Below are 20,640 nucleotides of genomic sequence, written 5' to 3' on the forward strand. Positions count from 1 at the left end.
GAAAACTTTTCCAAAAATTACCCCCCACACACCAATTTTGGCTCAAGCTTAATCCAGCAGGTGTCTGTCAACGATACAGTCCAGTGACTGTCTGATGTGACTTTCCCAAGGAGTTGCCTTGGCTACTATCAATATATAGCTCCTCATCCTCAACTTTTATATTGTTACCTGTGATGCCACTGTAAAATTAGTGATTTGTCTTACAATTAGGCTGTGATTTGTTGGTTACTTGATAACAAATTCAGTATGAATAAGCTGTTTAAAATTTGTGGTTTAAGGTTGCTGAAGGGGTAAGTGCAACTTTGCATGGCTCTTACTTTATGCAAGTCAGTTAGTTCACTAGTTCCTATTTATACATCATTGTTTAATCAGTTTTTGTTCATAAAGATGGGTTTGGGAAACGTGATAATTTGTTCGGTGGCCCTAGGCTTATTTTCTGAACAGCAAGAGCAGCTTGTTCAAAACACGCAAGCGTCTAATGCCCTTTTGTGTTTGTCCAAATATAGATGCTGGCAAAACCATTAAATCTCCAGGATCAACAGCAGCAAAGTCTAGCAATGCACCTTTTGAAACTTGTCCTCAATTGTCTTAACTTTGACTTCATTGGCAGTTCAGCGGATGAATCTGCAGATGACCTATGCACTGTACAGATTCCAACCAACTGGAGATCAAGTAAGAACAATCAAGGCAAATGGCCTGAAGCTGCAATTCTCAGATTCTGAGCTGGGCTCCAAAAGAGGCAGCGCCACTCTTGCAAGTAGGATGTGAGGCCAGGAGGGAGGAGGAGGAATAGAGTGAGCTGGGAGAGGATTTCCTTTGCCTTGAAAAAAAACAATGAAATAAAGCTTGCTGGTCAGTAGAAAACATGGTCAGTACTAAAAAGAGTCGGTGTGGTGTAGTGGTTAAGGTGCTGGACTGGGATCTGGGAAACCCAGGTTCGAATTCTAACTCTGCCGTGGAAACTTGCTGGGTGACCTTGGGCCAGTCAGACCTTGGGCCTTGACCCTGTCAAGTGTTGGAATGGGAGACCTCCAAGGAAGACCAGGGTTGTGACCCAGAGGCAGGCAATGGCAAACCACCTCCAGATGTCTCTTGCCTTGAAAACCCTATGGGTTCGCCATAAGTCAGTGTGATCTGACAGCAAAAACTTTTTCTCAATTTTTATGTACTTTATCATGTTTTTATCCCGTTGTTCCTCCAATGAGCTTGGGGTGCTGCACTCCCTTCTTCAGTCAGTCACACACACACACTTGGCTTAACCTACCTCAGAGGATGCTGTGAGCTTCTCAGTGAGCTTCGTGGCAGAGTTGGGGTTTAGGCCCAGCTCTCAAAGTCCAATACTCTAACTACCTTACTGGTTCTTCAACCATAGGCTGATATAAAAGAAGCATCAGGAATGCAGTATTCTTGGGATTTAGAAACATTCTGGCTGCTATCAATTCCCATAGCTGAATAATAGTGCAACAGCCAGACACAGAAATCCAAACCTGTATGTTGCTCAGTATCGTTTGGTAACTCCATATTTCTTACATAATGTCCATTGTCATAGACGTCATCTTCAGTTGATGTAGGAGTTCTATGTTATAGGTGATGCTTTTTCTTCCTTGTGAAGAAATAAAGTGTAAACTGTTTTGTGAATTTTCCCCCAAAGAGTGCTCTGCCGTGTGCAGAACAGCTTCATAAAAAATATCAGCTTGCACTTTGAAGAGACAATAGCAAAGACAGAGGTGGTTGTTTTCTCTCTTTGTCTATTACTAAACTGAGGGTCTTTCTATCAAATGATTTCTTTGTACATGGTCTCCTACCATCCCTGAGAGTGGACTTCCTGGTATTGTGTCTTACAACAATTGGGTATGGAATATTTTCCCCCAAGAACAGGGAGGAACTCTGGGGATGGTCAATTCAGTGGGGAAGAAATATTTTGTTGTTGCATTCCAACAGCTGGTATTGAGATTTCACATGGAACTTGCAGGCTGAACAGAGAATTTTAAGAGCTAAAAGCTGGGAAGTGACCATATTCTCCTAGAATTCCTTTTGTTGTGGGGGCCAAGGAAGTTCATAGTCAGACGTGTATGTTAGATTTCAGTAGGGCAGACTTTAATGAACTCAGAGGCATTATGAGAGTCATTCCATGGGCAAGAATGCTGAAAGGGAAAGGAGTAACTGACGTGTGGAGTCTCCTAACACCAGAGCTCTTGCAAGCTCAAGCAATCATTATTCCAACAAAATGGAAACATGGTAGGGGATCCAAGAAACCAATGTGGATGAACAGACAACTCTGCGATGAGCTAAGGAAGAAAAAGGTAATATTCCAGAAATGGAGGGAAGGACTTAACTCTACAGAAGAGTATCTGTGGGTTGCTAGGCACTGTAGGTCAGCCATCAGACAGGCCAAAGCTCAGAGTGAGCTGAGGCTGGCCAGGGAGGCTTGCTACAACAAAAGAAGCTTCTCTAGATATGTGAGGAGAAAGCACAAGGTAAAAGCGATGATAAGCTCACTGTTGGATGAAAATGGAGAAACACTTACATAGGACAGGGAGAAAGTAGAAATGGTCAGTGCCTGTTTTGCCTCAGTTTTTCCCCTGAAGAAGAGAACAGCCCCAACTAGAGATGGTAGTAAGCAAGGCACGACATCCAGGCTGCTGGTTGACATGGACAGAGAGGTTGTTGAGTGGCACCTGGTTGCGTTGGATGAGTACAAATCCCCTGGGCCAGATGGAGTGCACCCAAGATCACTCAAAGAACTTTCGAGAGAACTTGCAGCACCTTAGTCCATCACCTTCAAGACCTCTTGGAGGACGGGAAATGTGCCACAAGACTGGAGGAGGGTGTGTGTTATCCCAGTCTTCAAAAAAGAGGGGAAGGATGACCCAGGAAACTACAGGCCAGTCAGTCTGACCTCTGTCCCAGGGAAGATATTGGAGCAGATTTTAAAGGGACCAGCCTGTGAGCATCTGATGGACAACTTGGTGATCTGGGGAAGTCAGCACAGATTTTTCCCCGACGAATCCTGCCAGACGAACCTCATTTCCTTCTTTGATCGAGTGATGGGCTTGCTGGATTGTGGGAATGCAGTTGACATTTTTTACATGCATTTCAGTAAAGTTTTTGACAGAGTTCCCATGAACATCTGACGGGTAAACTGGAGGACTGTGGGCTGGATCCTAGGATAGTTAGGTGGACAGGGAGCTGCTTGGAGAACTGCACCCAAAGAGCAGCTGCCGATGGCATTTCATCTGATTGGAGGGAGGTGTCCAGTGGGATGCCACAGGGCTTGGTTCTGGGCCCGGTACTTTTCAGTATCATTATAAATGATCTGGATGAGGGTGTGGAGGGGATTACTCACAAAATTTACAGATGACACCAAATTGTCATAGCGTACACCGAGGAAGATAAATAATTCAATGAGATCTGAACACATTGGAAAAGTAGGTGGATGCGAACAAGATGTAATTCAACAAGGATAAGTGCAGAGTTCTGCATCTGGGCAATAAAACTTTAGACGCACACATACTGGATGGGGGATACACTTCAGGATGGCAGTGTGTGTGTGCAAGCAAGCACAAGCAGTGGAGTGCAGGGGCTTAAATATTCTTTGCAGCTCTAGTAGAGTTTGCATGAATTTTTGAGCTGAGCACCAGCTAGGAAGGATAAAGTTGTAGCATAAATAGATGGCCATTAGAGAGCCAGCGTGGTGTAGTAGTTAAGAGCGGTGGTGGACTCTAATCTGGAGAACCGGGTTCGATTCCCCACTCCTCCACACAAAGCCAGCTGGGTGACCTTGAGCTAGTCACAGCTCTCTTAGAGCTCTCTCAGCCCCACCTACCTCACAGGGTGTCTGTTGTGGGGAGGGGAAGGGAAGGTGATTGTTAGCCAGTTTCATTATTCCTTAAGTGGTAGAGAAAGTCGGCATATAAAAACCAACTCTTCTTCTTTATTGTCAGGGTCAGTTTATGTTTTGGCTATGATTTATTTGTAATTTGTGGCCTGCTGTCTTGCTCATGTTCATTAAACTCTAAATGGTTAATTCTTCCCCTCCCCAGAGTTTTAAAAAAGAGGTTGTACCGTCAAAGCTTACCCTACCTAGAACATTCTGACAAAATGAACTAAACAAATTCCTCTTTTACTTTTTCCTTCCCAGTCTTCCTGGAGCCAGAGACTTTGGACCTCTTTTTTGACCTGTATCATTCCCTCCCATCAATGCTGTCGCAGTTAGTAAGTACGCCTTTAATAATTGTGAAATAATAAAAGAAGTTGTGCTTTCTGAGAAACTATCGTCCTTCTTGGTACATGTTTACTGAATGTATGAAGCCAAAAAAATGCCTGACGAACCTGAAAATTCACTCATGTGGCCATGAATTTGCTGAATACAGTATGGAGAAATCTAAGCACATCTAATTCAGATTGAAATCAGTAGGACTTCAGCACTGAGCAGCCCTGTCATGGGATGGCAGGGCGGTCACCCTGTGCCTTGCTCAATCACAACTCAGCAGCATGTTAATATTACAGAAAGCACAAACTTCACAATGGGGCACAGCTTCTCCGTCTAAGGCCATAGTGATTGTATAGCCCTTTTGCCACAAGTGACAGACAGCTACCCTAACCAATATGTGCAGAAAGTGCCAAAACAGGCATTCCTTTTTCCTCCCCAATGAGAAATCGGATAGCACAATTTTGTTAGACACAGCCAATGCATGCAACATAATGAGGTGGTAGGATTTTGAGGGATTAAAGTAGCTAGCGTGATGTAGTGGAGTCAGCGTGGTGTATTGGGTAAGAGCGGTGGTTTGGAGTGGTGGCCTCTAGTCTGGAGAGCCGGGTTTGATTCGCCACTCCTCCACATGAGTAGACAGTACTGACTTTGATGGACCAAGGGTCTGATTCAGTATAAGGCAGCTTCATGTGTTCAAATTTAGAAATTCCAAAGGGCCTGATTCTGTTTTGGACTATGGTGTAGGAGAGGAGGAGCTCCTTCTCCCCCCCACCCCCGTGCTTCTTCAGTGCACTTCAGCCCTGTGATGGGCACGGCCGGTGCTACAATTAGGCGAACTAAGCGGTTGCCTAGGGCGCAGACCTCAGAGGGGTGCAGAACTGGCCTGAGGGGCACAGTTTTAAACAGATTTGTTTCTTGAAAAAATGCAACTGACAATTTATATTATTTATTTTAAGATAATTACCACAACAGTGCTATGGAATATAATTAATTATGATGTCTTATAAAAAGTTTTGTGCTTTTATTTTTTTCTACAAGACAACTCTTTTTGAAAACTGGTTAACAATGTGGGGGGGCACAAGTAGTTAGCCTTGCCTAGGGCGCAAAAATGACTGGCACCGGCCCTGGTGATGGGGCAAGTAATGCCTCTCAGGGCTGTTTTGAGTCAGGAAAACAGCATGGGGGGAAGGAAGGCAAGGCAGGGTTGACTTTTCTAAACTGAGTTGCCGTGGAGAACTCGCAGCTACCATATGGTTGCAAATCCCCATGGCAGTCCCACGTACAATGAAATGTGATGCTGAGTTTCAGAACTTGGAGGAGTAACTTCTCCGTCACCTAGCATCCTACTTGGGATGCTGGCATTGTCATGTGATTGCCCTACAATGCTAACTGCTGAGCAGGAACATGTAATCCCCCCCCCCCTCTGTCCTGATCTTAATGAATGACCTTCTTTGGACACTCTTAACTTCAAAGGGGCCAGAGTCCTTTAAAAGCCTATACCACTGTGGACTGAACATGAGGAATACTTTTTAGGAAACGTGCCTGATGGTGTCTGCCCCCTGGCTTTAATTTCCCCACTGAGGAACTGAGCAGTTCTTCAGTGGAACAGGCTTCCTCAGGAGGTGGTGAGCTCTCCTTCCATGGAGGTTTTTAAGAAGAGGTTAGATGGCCGTCTGTCAGCAAATGCTGATTCTATGACCTTAGGCAGATGATGAGAGGGAGGGCATCTTGGCCGTCTTCTGGGCGTGGAGTAGGGATCGCTGGGTGTGTGTGGTGGGGAGGTAGTTGTGAGTTTCCTGCATTGTGCAGGGGGTTGGACTAGATGACCCTGGTGGTCTCTTCCAACTCTATGATTCCATGATTCCCCTTACAATATCTCAGTAGCTTCAAGGGATCTGAACTGGTCAATTCCTTCTCCCCCCCCCCCCCCCAAACGTTTTGTGACTCCTGGAGGGCCATGAGTATGCTCATTCTCAAATTGTTTTGGAGTTTTTTCTTTTATTGTACAACTATTTTTCTGCATAGCCCTGAGGATACAGAACCCACCTGCTTTTTATGTGAGTGGCCCCATTTCACTGCTAGGCATGGAACCATCAGCTTTGCCTTATATATGACAACTGTGGCTGTTGTTTCAAACTGATACAGAGAGTCTTCTAAACAAACACATAATTAGTACATTCGCAAAGAGTTTGTTGCTTCCTGCATGCGCAATCACTTAAATTCTCGTTTTCTTTCTAGGCACTTTCCTGTTTAGTTCAGTTTGCTTCGACCAGGAGATCCTTATTTAGCAATCCAGAACGTGCCAAGTATCTTGGTAACCTGATCAAGGGAGTAAAAAGAATACTTGAAAATCCTCAGGTACATATTTTTAAAATTGTGTTGCCAGTTCTGGATACTATTTCCACATTCCTTAAGATGCCTTCAGTTTGTTGCATCTGATAAATCCCACAGGTAAATCTGGATACTATTTCCACATTCCTTAAGATGCCCTGCAGTTTGTTGCATCTGATAAATCCCACAGGTAAATCTAGCCTCAAGACTGACAATGAGCCTTCAGAGTAGAGGAACTGGGGTGGGGGGAAATCTCTTGTTCATCCAGACCCCCATCAATACTTAAACTATGTAGGTTTAGCAGGAAGGGGGAAGCCATTGGCAGAAAACAGGAAGAATCTCATGTGGCGTCTGGCTGAGTGTCTCCTATACCTTCCGGATTAAAGGAAAGCATGAGAAAATGCTTGTGCTCCACACATTGAAATATGTGTGGCTGCCACTGTGGTACCTTCATGTGGTACCTTCACTTAAATTCGTGGTGAGCTGAAGAGGATTGGCCTAACCTGGATGGCCCAGGCTAGTTCAAGCTTGTCAGATCACAGAAGCTAAGTAGGATCATCCCTGGTTAGCAATTGGATGGGAGACCACCAAGGAATACCAGGGTCGTTATGCGGAGGAAGGCAATGGCAAGCCATCTCTGATAGTCTCTAGCCTTGAAAACCCTATGGGGTTGCCATAAGTCAGATGTGACTTGACGGCAAAAAAGAAGAAGAAGAAGAGCATCATCACCATCAACTCTTTTACCCAATGTAGAGTATCTGTGAGCTCTACTTAACATCTGGGGGAAGAGTGAGGGAGCTGGGGAAGTGTGGACCAGTCTTCCAACTTTGCGTCTGTGGCGAGATTGGCCTGTGAGATTTATGTTCGTGTTAGAATTTATGAACAAAAAAGGACTAGTAAAATCTTAGGCAGTAAACAGCGTTAAAGATTGTGGAAAGTTCTCTGGAAACAATGTAAGTGCTGTCAAAGCACAGTCGACACATGGCGACCCCTCATGGGGTTTACGAGGCAAGAGATAAAGTGGTTTGGCATTGCTTGCCTCTGCATAGCAGCCCAGGGCCTCCTTGGTGGTCTCCTAGCTAAGTACTAACCAAGGCTGATCCTGCTTAGCTTGCAAACTCTGACAAACTGAGGCTAGTCTGGGCTATTCAGGCTGCTTCTTTGGAAATAGGGACTTCTGTATTTGGGGGAAAAGCCACAGCTGATTATAACCATTGCAGTTCTCTGTAGGTTAGATAGCATGATATAAACTAAAGGGGTGGGATTCTGCTCTTTCTTTTGCTAGTTGCCTTTCCAAGAAGCCAAAAAGTGTCCCGACTGCAGATACAGTATACAGTGTAACTTCAGTATGGTGAGGACAGGAGACAGCTTGAATACCCAATGGTGTTCAAATAGCTTTGCCTTTGTGTCACTGAGGTCTTGCCAGCGTGGCGTAGTGATAAAGTTTATTGTCTGTGGCCGAAGGCCATCACAACCCACCATACAAAACATTAAAATGACATAAAAATATCATAAAATAACATTAAAATAACTTTAAATCAGTCTGACCCACAAGAAACTAATATTTAAATATGTTAAGATCCCTGATTAAAAACAGCTTTAGCTTGGATTTTCTTAGCTGCTAAAGCAAAGAGTGACACTTTGTAGGAAACATCAGGATTGGTGTTTGATAGGAGAAAGAGCAGCTTCTCTGGATCTGGAGAAGGATTTAGGCCCTTTAGAATCGCTGCGAGGAATTTAAGTCTGGGCTCTGTATAAAGAGGACAGAATAAGGTGTAATGAGTTAGGTCCTATGGAACGGCCCCACAAATACACAGGCGAGAGGCCCATGGTGTTCGGGAGTAACGTCCAGCTGTCCAAGCCGTTTGCATGGTTTGAAACTGCAGGGAGGTAAAAGCTATTCTGAGGTTATGGAAGGGGATACGGACCAGGTATGAAGCTCTGACATGATCCCTTTTAAACTGTTTAAACAATGGTGAGAATTTGGACTGGGAGATTGATTGCCTGTCCGATGCAGCATCACATTTGAACACCCAATCCCGAATGTTGGTACCTGCTATGGGGACAGCCTGGATGTCATCTGATATGGAGTAGCAATGTTGTTATAGCAGGCTAGCTTGTCAGCATCAGTTTAAAACACCGCCTGCGATGTAAGTTGGTGGTGACGTGGTTAAGAGCGGTGGTTTGGAGCGGTGGACTCTAATCTGGTGAACCGGGTTGGTTTTCCCACTCCTCCACATGAAGCCAGCTGGGTGACCTTGGGCTAGTCACAGCTCTCTTAGATCTCTCTCAGCCCCAACTACCTCACAGGGTGTCTGTTATGGGAAGAAGAAGGGAAGGAGATTGTAAGCTGGTTTGATTCTTCCTTAAGTGGTGGAGAAAGTTGGTATATAAAAGCTAACCCTTCTTCTGCTTGCTGTAATTCATGTGAAAGAGTTAAGGTTCTGACAATGCTACCAAAGGCACATCACGATTCACCTCCTCTCTGATATTGCCACGGGGCAGCCAAGTTGTTTATTTTGCTGTCTTTCATATCTCATTTTTCCTAGACGAACTTCATACTTGGAAACTTAGTGGGACACTGTGTGTTGTGTCCTAATAAAATCATTTGCACCACTTACCTTTTTGTGTCCTCATTTGGTTTAATTGTGGGTTTTTCTACTTCTTGGTGTGTTTATTATACGCTCTCATATATAAACATTGTGCTTATTGTTGTATCACCACTTTTCTGTTCCTTTCATTCTTTTGCATATACTTGGCTCTTCTATTGTGCCCAGTACTGTTGAATTTTTTTTTTGCTTTTTTTAAACTTTTCTAAATATGTTGTATATTTGTTCTTGTTTCTGTCTCTTCTTTTGAATTGCCTCTCTAATCTTTTTTCAGGATCCCGCTAAGGACATGCAGATCATTTTGGGGAAGATTTTGTTATGGGACAGTTGTTTAAAATGGCTTGCCACCTGTTGAAAAGAATGTGTATCTGTCAGAATTATACAATTACTCTTACAACAGTCTTTCTTCTTCTTCTTCTCCTCCTCTTTGGTGTTTAGGGTTTGTCTGACCCTGGAAATTACCATGAATTCTGCCGATTTTTGGCTCGACTGAAGACGAATTATCAGTTGGGAGAACTAGTAGTCGTGAAAGATTACCCAGAAGTTATTAGACTGATAGCCAGCTTCACTATTACTAGCCTGCAGGTAAGGGAGGGATAGAAGTATTCTGCCATCTTTTAAATAAAACATAGGCCCTTTTTTTAACCTCCTTGCATAAAGATGGATTTATTGAAAGTCATGTGTCGCCATAAGTATGCCACTAATATTATTCTGTGAGATCCTCTGCTTTGTGGGCCATATTGCTCTTTACAGTTTTACATAACATCATGGGGGTTTCGGTTCTAATTTTGAGGCATGAAAAGAAATAATAAATAACAGTGGTAGCTAACATTATGATGTTTGTAATTGCTCACATTGGGCTAAAACATACTCTAATAAAAATCTTATTTGTTTCTTTTTTAGCACTGGGAGTTTGCACCAAACAGCGTTCATTATTTGCTAACTCTTTGGCAGAGAATGGTTGCCTCAGTGCCTTTTGTGAAATCGTCAGAACCCCATCTCTTAGATACGTACGCACCTGAGATCACAAAGGCGTATATTACTTCTAGACTGGAATCTGTCCCCATGGTTATAAGGTAATATGAAGTAATCTTCTTAGTGAGTACAACTGTACTGTTTCAGATTTAATAGAATACTGTATTCATTTATATTTTTGCATTAGGCTAACTGCCTTGATTTCACTTATGCGTGGTGTAGTGGTTAAGAGTGGTGGTTTGGAGCGGTGGAATGTGATCTGGAGAACCGGGTTTGATTCTCCACTCCACCTGAGTGGTGGAGGCTAATCTAGCGAACTGGATTTGTTTTCCCCCCTGACATGATGTCATGACATTGGAGCATCAGTGTTTTAAATGTCCCTACCCCCATGAGCCTCCCCGGTTGTTAGCTAGTGGCTGGCAAGTCTAGCTCACATGATGGCATGTTCCTCTATACTAAAGTTTCCTCCATGTAGAAGCTAGGCTAGACCAGGAAGAAAGGTTGATGAAGCCCCTTTGCAATGTATCATAATATACTCATTTTGTGATACAGCTATCCCAACATTTCTGACTTTTTAAAAAATACAACCAGTGTGGTGTAGTGGTTAAGAGCAGTGGTTTGGAGATGTAGACTCTGATCTGGAGAACCGGGTTTGATTCCCCACTCCTCCACATGAAGCCAGCTGGGTGACCTTGGGCTAGTCACACTCTTTCAGCCTCACTTACCTCAAAGAGTGTCTGTTGCGGGGAGGGGGAGGGAAGGTGATTGTAAGCCGGTTTGATTCTTCCTTACGTGGTAGAGAAAATTGGCATATAAAAGCCAACTCTTCTTCTTCTTATGCGGGGGTGGGGAATGCTACTGAAATAATTTGGCTCCAGTCGAAGATTGGGCTTCTTCCCATGCCTCACTGTAAGAGGATGAAAGTAGTGCCACAGGTCTCCATTGTTAGGTTCTATAATCAGTTTCACTTTTGGCTTTGGAGTATAGGTTTTCAAAGACAACCTAGGGACAAGTTTCATATGTGTGATTTGAGTTTTGAGATCTTGGCTGCTGACTTAAAAGTCTAGGCTGAAATACTTAAATTTATGCCATTACCAAAGCAAGTTGCAAAATGTCTTTTACATTTGTCCAATCTCGTTCTGAGAGCCAGCATGGTGTAATAAAGGTGTTGGACTAGGACCTGGGAAACCCAGGTTCAAATCCCCACTTGCGCCATGAACACATGAAGCTGCCTTATACTAAATCAGACCTTTGGTCCATCAGTCAGTATTGTCTACCCAGACCGGCAGTGGTTCTCCAGGATCTCAGGTAGGGGTCTTTCACATCACCTACTTGCCTAGTCCCTTTAACTGGAGATGCCGGGGATTTGAACCTGGGACCTTCTGCATGCCAAGCAGATGCTCTACCACTGAACCACAGCCCCTCCCCATGGAAGCTTGCTGGGGGACCTTGGGCAATCATACACACTCTGCCCTGACCCTGGTTAGTACTTGGATGGGAGACATCCAAGGAATACCAGGGGCGAGATGTGGAGGCAGGCAGTGGCAAATCACCTCTGAATATTTCTTGCCTTGAAAATTCTACGGGATTGCCATAAGTCAGCTGTGACTTGGTGGCAAAAAAAAAAAGTTCTATTTTTATGTATGTTACAGAGATGGCTTAGATGATCCCCTAGATGATACAGCCACAGTATTTCAGCAGCTGGAACAGCTCTGTACAGTTAGCAGATGTGAATATGAAAAGTCCTGTGCTCTTCTTGTTCAGCTGTTTGATCAAAACGCACAAAACTATCAGAAGTTGTTGCAGCCTTCTAGCAGAAATCCACTGGCACTCTCTATTCAAGAAGGTTAGTATGTATAGATTTTCAACTTTTCCATACATCTGCCGGTCTGTGTGATGCATTTACCTTCTCCTCCTGGTCAGGCAGAAGCAGGAAAGTTACCACTGGAAAACTTAAAAACGTAGAGAAAGCCCATGCTTGGGGAAACTGCCCTTTTTTCGCTTGGGGGAATGCTCCTTTTTTGACGCAAGTGTTTTAATTGGAATTTTTTCAGGTTTGACAATTTCCTCGTGACATCAGCAAATGTGGAACAAATGCAGTATTATTACAAAAGCGAGGATCAGTTATAAATGTCGATATCAATATTATGGCTTGATTTCTCAAGTGCACTAAGCATACCACTTGCTTTAAAAGAACACAGGAAAAGCCCTGTTCACACAGTGGCTAACCATGTGCCTCTAGGAAACCCACAAACAAGATGACTGCAGCAGCACCATCCTCCCTGTGTTCCACAGCGCCTAATATAATAGGCATGCTCCTCTGATCCTGGAGAGAATTGGTATGCATCATGACTAGTACCCATAGATAGCCCTATTCTCCATGAACATGTCCACTCCTTTCTTAAAGCCTTCCAAGTTGGGGGCCATCACCACATCCTAGGGCAGGGAGTTCCACCATTTAACTATTTAACATTTGAACATGAACATTCCACAGCGTAACAGTAGCTCAGCTAGTCATGGTTGCGGCTCTCCTTGATTTTGTTAAGACCATGGTGTTGCGTTGACCGAAGCAACCAAGCCTAGTGAAGGTCAACTGGTAGGAGGACGGCTATAAACCTAGTGGTGGACCACCAAACCCCCAGTTTGTCTGTTTGTTTTGCCATCAAGTTGCAGCCCACTTATGGCAACCCCATAGGGTGTCCAAGGCAAGAGATGTTCTGAGGTGGTTTGCCATTGCCTGCCTCTGTGTAGCAACCCTGGACTTCCTTGGTGGTCTCCCATTCAAGTACTAACCGGGGCTGACCCTGCTTAGCTTCTGAGATCTGACAAGATTGGGTTAGCCTGGGCCATCCAGGCCAGGGCAATCACTGGTTTAAGGGTCTCAATAAGCAGGTGCAGGGTAAGTCCTCTACCCAACACCCTACAGACCCCCTGCCAATCACAGTACATAGCATTAGGCAAGATGGAAACTTGACGGGTTTTATAAAATTCTGAATGCTGTTGAGAGAATGGAGAGGGATTTTTTTTCTCCCTCTTTCACACTGAATCACAGTGAACTGGAAGCTCTATACTCAAAGGAAGTATACTCCTAAATACCACTGGGGTCACATGAAGGGGAGAGTTGTAGCTTTCAGGCTCTGATTGTGGGCTTCCTAGAACACCTGGTTGGCCACTGTGGGAACAGACCACTGGACTTGTTAGAAAGACACTGTCCTTCAGTGTTACTCCTCTGAAGATGCCGGCCACAGCTGCTGGCGAAACGTCAGGAAAGAAAATACCAAGACCACGGTTACACAGCCTGGATAACCTACGAGAACCAATGAACTCTGACCGTGAAAGCCTTCGACAATATTTTGGACTTGTTAGGTTTTGGTCTGATATAACATGGCTTTTTTATGTTCTTAAATGCTCGAATGGGCCAGGCTAATAGTGAAATATTTTCTGTCCCAATCTTTTGTGTCTGTACGTGTGGTCAAAGGGCTATCTAGTGTACTTAGATACACTTTTTTAGGTCAGTAATTTTGACTCTTTCCTGCACTGAATTTTGGCAGTACTTTGTACTTTCTACTGTTTACATAATATTCAATTTCTTTTCTGCGAACTAAACACTTCTGTTAGCACAGAACAATAAATGTTACCTCCCCTAGTTGTACACACTTTAATTTAGATGTTTAATGGCTTTTAATGTTGCAAAATAAGTTAATATAATATTAAGACCTCATTTTATTATATTGTCTTGCTCTCTGTATCGATTATGATGCAGTCATGGTTTACTAAAACAATAATCCCCAAGAAATGGGTCATTAACAGTAGTTAACGATTACTTGTGATCTATGTTAATGACTGATTTCTTTGGGATTATTGCTGTTATAAAACATAATTACAGATTATTACAGCAATAATTATTTTGGTAAAGAAAAAATATTCTCTTTAAGCAGCTGGAAAAGCAACAATACTGAATGTTTTTAAGTAGCGGAAGGAAGCGCGGAGAATTGTGATGGAAAATGAATTCTGTTTTCTGTGGATAGGGACCAAGTCAAGATCATTAGCAGAATACCCCATGTGCTGACTGAATTGCTTTTGAGTTTAAACTCAAATTTTGTAGAGTATATGAATCTATGTTACGGTTCGTAAGCAGCAGTGTTGCCAGTATTCAGGCATTCAGATATGGTGATTCTGGCTGTGAAGCTATACTTAACTGGGAAATACTGAGTTTTACAATAATAAGCGCTTAGTTACAGAATCAGGTCTGAAAACAACAGCCAATACTTAATATGTAGAGACTGGGAAATTAGATGACTTGTTCTGGTTATGCTTTGGCATGGTCATGGTTCTGCCATATATCCATGGGTTAATTCTAGAAAACCAAGAGATATTGTCTGAAAACCAAGAGATATTGTCTGAAACAACTGGGATGTTTAAAAAAACTCTCCTATCAGACTATTATTTAGGAAGGTTATTTATTTATTATATTTATAGTCTGCCTGTCTCAATGAGACACAAAGAGGCTTACACAGTGTAAGTCACTAACCGTCCATACAAAGAGACCTCTAATAAGCACAGTGTAGGTTGATACAATCAATATGAGGAGACATCAAATGAGCAGTGTTCTAGGACTAGGATTACCGAAATCTGAATGAGCATAGTGTATTAGGCATAATACATAGTGTGAATATAATGTGGAAAAATGGTAGTAGGAAAAAATAAATAATAATAATAATAATAAAATAAATACAAAATGAGCTTTGTAAGTGATAGTGCCTAGAACTGAACCCTGAAGCTCATGGGTAGCCAGTGGAGTGGTTGCAGAATGGGTACAATTTGCATGCCCTGTCTAGCTCCTCAAACAGCTCATTCCTGAGCTTTGCGGTGGCCAGGGATGGCGTAGCTAAGGTGCCACCACTGCCTCCAAAGCAGTTTCCTGGCTGCTGAAAGGCTTTTAAAAAAGTCTTTAAGAATCTTTTTTGGGGGAAATGGGGCATTTTTCCCCATTGAAAACCTGGCGCAGCAACACTGTTTGTGGAGGGGACATTCCCGGGCTGTAGGGTCTTAGGAAGCTAACGTCAGCTTCATCCCCAAGAACGCCCCCCCCCCCCCACGCCAGCCTTTATTTCTCTTCTGGGATTTAGGTCCTGGAGAGACTGCAGCAGCAGGGGAGCATCTTGCAGCTCTGTAGCGCCCAGGCACTGACAGAAGTGCCTCTTATTATGGAATAAGAGAGTACATACGCTGGTGGCAGGGTCACGCTGCCTCCCAAGAACTTTCAACCCATTTATCAGGAATGGGCTGATAATAACCGAACTGCAGCATCCTGTACCAACTGGTGTCTCTTGGCTAACTTCAAGGGCAGAACCATGTAGAATTAATTACAGTAGTCTAATCTCATTGTTACTGAGGCATGGATCCAGGTGGCTAGGTTGGCTGAGTCAAGGTGAGAGGCCTCTTCCAGCCTTAACCAAGTGGAAAGGAAGCATATTTTGTAACTGCATTAACTTGCTTCGCCAGCAGTAGTGTTTGGTCCAGCGTAACCCCGAGGCTCTTGACTGACAGGGTCAACTGAACATCAGTGGTGGAAAGCACAATGTTCTTCAAGGTCACAGTCTTCCCAAGGAGCATGACTTTTGTCTTACCAGGATTCAGTTGAATAGTAAGGGGTAGAAGACTAAGCCTTGTGGAACCCTACAGGGCATGTCCCATGCTGATGACAACTGGTCTCTGATAGCAAGTCAAGACTGGGCTGTAAAGAACAATTTAAACCATTTCGAAACACATCACCCCGTACCTACTTGTGCCTCCAAACGTCTCAATATGATGACATGATTCACTGGGATGAGTATACCTAAAGTAAGGTTTATAACAGAAAGCAGATTTAATTCATGGTACTGGAAATTCTGACTCAGCTGATGGGTATGTGGTAGTGAATAACATTCACCACTTTTCTGATATTTGTGCTTACATTAGTGTTTATGGACAATAGTAAGGACAATCCGGTTGCATTTTTATTAAGACTGATTTTTTAATTCATAGAGCATGGGCATTGACGTTTAGCAGTAATTCTTCACATTTTAGAAGGCCAGTAAAAATACTAGAGGATATTGATATTTTATTTTTAAATCTGAGACCAACCAAGAACCAGATTACCAGATCTCATCTTCGTATCCTTCCTCGCTGCACATAACCATGGCACAGGTGTGAATGCTGAAAACAAGCCTTGTATCGGACATGTCTGACATTTACCAGTTTGTTACAAGAAGGACCAAGTGCTTTTAATAAATGATTATTTCCATAAATGTTAGCAGTTGTCAGGGCAGACTGGAAAATGTCCAGGACTGTGAAGAAATTAATGACAGATTTCATGGAATTATAAACCAAATTCCTTTTTTTTTTTTTTTTTTGGTTTGTTTTCTTCTTTCCTTCCAATATCAGGACGCTTGGCATGGCTCGTATATCTTGTTGGAACTGTCGTAGGAGGAAGGTTAACTTATACTAGTACTGATGAACATGATGCAATGGATGGTGAATTATCCTGTCGGTAAGTGTATCGTCATGCTGTACCAGTGGTTCCCAAAGTGGGCAGTACCACCCCCTGGGGGGCGGTGGGATTACCTAGGGGGGCACTAAGTGGCAAGGGGGCAGCAGGGGGTTCTAGAGGTGGGCCCCTTCAAATGTGTTGTTCACTAATTTACAGTAGATCAAGCTATGGCACCATGCTGGCAAATTTGGTGGAAACTATCAGAATTTTTTTCCAGACTTTGAAGAGCTGGTACCAAGTTCATCAGTTTTGTTGAATACATTTCAACTAAAATGTTTTAATTTGATTTTGAATAGATGTGCAATTAATTGTTACTGTTTTGAAATTTTATTGTTATTACCTTCTTTAGTGAGTCATGCAAGCCCCTATTTTGAATAATGCTTTTTATAGGATAGGGGCTGCTGGGGTTGAGTTTGTGGAACCAAGGGGGCGGTGGCCTAAAACGTTTGGGAACCACTGTGCTATACAAATGAAAAAGATGGATTTACAAGTTAAAAACTGCTGTGGTTAGAAAATTTTATTTGGGGGAGGAGTGCCCTGATTGAACAATCGCTTTAGTAGGGCCCCATTATTTGCCAGCAGTAACCTGTACAGGGAACTACCCTTAAGCAATTTTAAGTGGTACATTGATTGACATTATCATGCCAATAAAGGTGACTGAAACTAGATTGACATACCGCAAGGCAGGTTGCTCAGCTGCTATTGAGCAAATTAATTGGATACTTTGGACATGTAGCTACTGCAGCTGTTTGAGAAAGTAAGAATTGCCTCTCTGGATCAGACTATGCCAAAGTCCCCAGGAAGGATACCAAGAGGGTGTACTGTAATGGCTTTCCCCTGTTTGCTCCCAGCATCCATCAGCAAGAGGTGCATTGCTTCTCAATAGGGGGGTTCCATGTGATAGGTTGCAAATAAGTGTAATCCTATGAAAAGATAACACTGAAATTAGTGACAACTACAGTATGTTGTGCTAATGAAGTTAAAGTGTACAGGGTCAGTAAGAGCTACTATAAGATGCTGTTATTGACAGTCCTTTAATATAATAATTGCATTTTTTTTAAAATCCATGTTATTTAAAACATTTCTATACTGCCTTTCCACCCAACTCAAGGTCTCCAAAGCGGTGAACATTTCAAACGTAAAAGTAGGATGTATCTGTGAAATATTTAAAATAATTAAATAAAACAAAATCATATAAACACATAGGCACACGAACAGGGAGGAGGGCTAATAAGAGTTAGGGAATGCCAAACAACAGCAGCAACAATTCTACACCCATTGGTAGAAGACAGCGACAGAGGGAGACAGATTTCCCTGGGGAGGGAGTTGCAAAGTTTTGGTCTCATGATTGAGAAGGCCCTTTCTTACATTGTCACCCGTCCAGCCTCAGATGGCTGGGCACCCAAAGCAGAGCCTCTGAAGATGACCAGAGCAGTCAAGTATGTTTATATGGGAGTAGCAGTCCTGAAGGTATGCTGGAACCATGTTGTATCGACCTTTAAAAATCAATACCAGACTCTTGAATTGTACCTAGGAGCCAATTGGGAGCTAGGGTAGATGGAACAAGACTGGAGTGAGGTGGTCCCTGTGGCCCACTCCAGTCAACGTTCTGGCTGCAGTGTTCTGTACCAACTGTAGATTACTGCAATAGATGGTCCAGAAGCTAATCTACACATTAGAGATCCAGTGTGGTATAGTGGTTAAAGTGTTGGACAAGGATCTGAGGAACCCAGGTTTGAATCCTTGCTCAGCGGTAGAAGCTCGCTGGGTGACCTTGGGCCAGTCACATACTTTCAGCCTGACCTAGCTCATGGCAATGTTGTGAGGATAAAAAGAAGAGGAGAACGATGTAATCTGTTTTGGATTTAATTGAAACATAGTTTTATTTGATATCTGAACCAAGCTAGTAATTCTCTCAGACCATTTGAAGAACGATATGTAGCCGTTTTAATGGCCTCAGCACCTCTGAATTCCCAGAATAGGCTTCATTTTGAATGTTGAGTAAATTATTCACTTATTTCAGAGTCTTTCAGCTAATTTCTTTGATGGATGCCCAGTTACCCCGGTCCAGTAATGAGAAAGTAGAACTTGCGATTCTCTGGTTTTTGGATCAGTTCCGTAAAACGTATGTGGGAGACCAACTCCAGCGAACTTCAAAGGTAAGTGCATTTCCAAAGCTGCTTGCCCAACTTCCTTTTAAAGAGAGAAAGTTTATCATTTGTGCTTGGTGTTAGGGAAACATTGAAAATGCTCGTCCTGATCCTGAGATCTGTGTGTGGAGGGAGCTGAACAGAGATCCGCTTTACTCATTGAAATGCAGGTGGAAGTTCTTTGGGCAAGAAGCTTCGTGAGCATGTTGGATCTGCTGCTTGTAGAGCAAAGTGTTGTTTTAGTGCGATTAGCCAGTGGATGACTATGTGAGAGGGGCATTCATCTATTTCTTGACATCTTTCATATGTTTGCAGTCAAGTTCCTTTCAGCACGCCATATGCAAAGACTTCATACTTTTAACCATTGTATTCATTAAACAGTTTGAGATCACATTGTATTGAGTCTACTGTTTCAAACATTTAACAGGGTTCTGCTATATTGTATTATATTTCACAGCTTGGTATGCAGGATTTATTCTTTTAATAGTTCTGGCCTTTTGACAGATACTCATTTATGCAGTTTCTACTGTATTTTTTATGTTGTGCTTGGGTCCCGTCCCCCCATTTTAAATAAAGAAGAGGGAGAAGTAAGAGGCATTCTTGAAGAAAAAGTAGTTAATTCACCCTAACTTTAGGGGATGGTGATAATATAGAAAGACCTCCTCAGTCAGATGAGGTAGGTTGATCTTGAGAAAGATTGAGAGAATTTTGTTTCAGCCCCAAGCAAATCTTTAGCAAGATGGCAATGATAAAAGGTTAGTACAGTAGTACAGTAATTGTGTTTCTTGGTAAGCAAAGCAGTCTATGATTTTTTTCCCTCCCCTTTGGGTTTACACCATCTTTTGGGGGTTACTTACATTTAATATCGTCTTACTTTTACCAGCAAGAAACCACAATGTTTTATGAATCTTTCTCTCCCCCCTCCTCTCCCATGCAATCAGAGACTTTGATTGTTGTAAATACCTTTTCAGTTTTGAACTGTGATGTAATAAAACACAGCCGTTGCTATCCTGTGCAAGTTGATGGTATTACTGATCAGTAGTGGTCGATGACAGCTAAGCTGTAATCATTGTTCTGGCTGTGTGTAGTTTCAAATACTTTTAGAACCCCTGTTTGTCTGTAGTGGCTTTTTTTGGCTTTTTTGGGACCCCTGGTGGAAATACCATTCCATTTCCATTTATTTACTAGCTCCTTTGACCAAAGGTCTTGAGCTTAACCATGACAATAATACATAATACAACAGCAAATAATCAAATTACAATACCGAACATATACTTAAGGTCAAAACACAGTAAAATATAATTACTAAGCATAGTTACTAAACATCATTAAAACTATAACAATCAATATATTCCCCTGAACACCTCATTGAACTGAGATCATTCAAATCACAAAGTTTGATCCAACATTCAGCTTGGCCTACACACTTATTTTATTTTGACGTTTAAGCGACATGACCTCCGCCAAAAATCTTGCAACAGAACTAGTAATATCAGGGTGAATATCTCCCATTATGTGAGATATCACCCAGGGCTCTAAGGGAAGTTTGTATTTAGACAATATTGGAGAGATCCAACGCAACCTAGGAGCTGACCAGTGCTGACAAAACAATAAGAGATGGTGCCAAGTCCCAATATCTCCAGATTTACATTCACAAACTCGATCTGAGTATGGAGTTTTCTCAAAACGACCTGACATGTCTGCAGTTGGATAAGCATTTAATCTGGCAAGCATAAAGGCACGTCTATGGCCTGGGATTGTCAGCAAGCTCACATAAGAGGGCACGATCTCAGGCAGGGAAATCCCCAGTGCAAGGGTAGAACATACACG

At 42.7% G+C, this 20,640-nt stretch overlaps 1 protein-coding gene across 3 annotated transcripts in view; it reads left to right on the forward strand.

Annotated features, from left to right (window-relative positions):
• RANBP17 (RAN binding protein 17) overlaps positions 1 to 20,640 on the forward strand; it is a 219,227-nt gene that overhangs the window by 26,842 nt on the left and 171,745 nt on the right. For all 3 annotated transcript variants that reach the window (XM_056856025.1, XM_056856026.1, XM_056856027.1), the window contains exons 7-14: positions 507 to 672; positions 4,142 to 4,215; positions 6,452 to 6,571; positions 9,592 to 9,738; positions 10,057 to 10,229; positions 11,781 to 11,974; positions 16,555 to 16,660; positions 18,684 to 18,819. In XM_056856025.1, coding sequence (XP_056712003.1) covers positions 507 to 672; positions 4,142 to 4,215; positions 6,452 to 6,571; positions 9,592 to 9,738; positions 10,057 to 10,229; positions 11,781 to 11,974; positions 16,555 to 16,660; positions 18,684 to 18,819 — 1,116 coding nt within the window. The remainder of the gene's footprint in view (positions 1 to 506; positions 673 to 4,141; positions 4,216 to 6,451; positions 6,572 to 9,591; positions 9,739 to 10,056; positions 10,230 to 11,780; positions 11,975 to 16,554; positions 16,661 to 18,683; positions 18,820 to 20,640) is intronic.

Source organism: Euleptes europaea, chromosome 10, assembly GCF_029931775.1.
Source record: "Euleptes europaea isolate rEulEur1 chromosome 10, rEulEur1.hap1, whole genome shotgun sequence".
Classification (NCBI taxonomy): Eukaryota; Metazoa; Chordata; class Lepidosauria; order Squamata; family Sphaerodactylidae; genus Euleptes; species Euleptes europaea.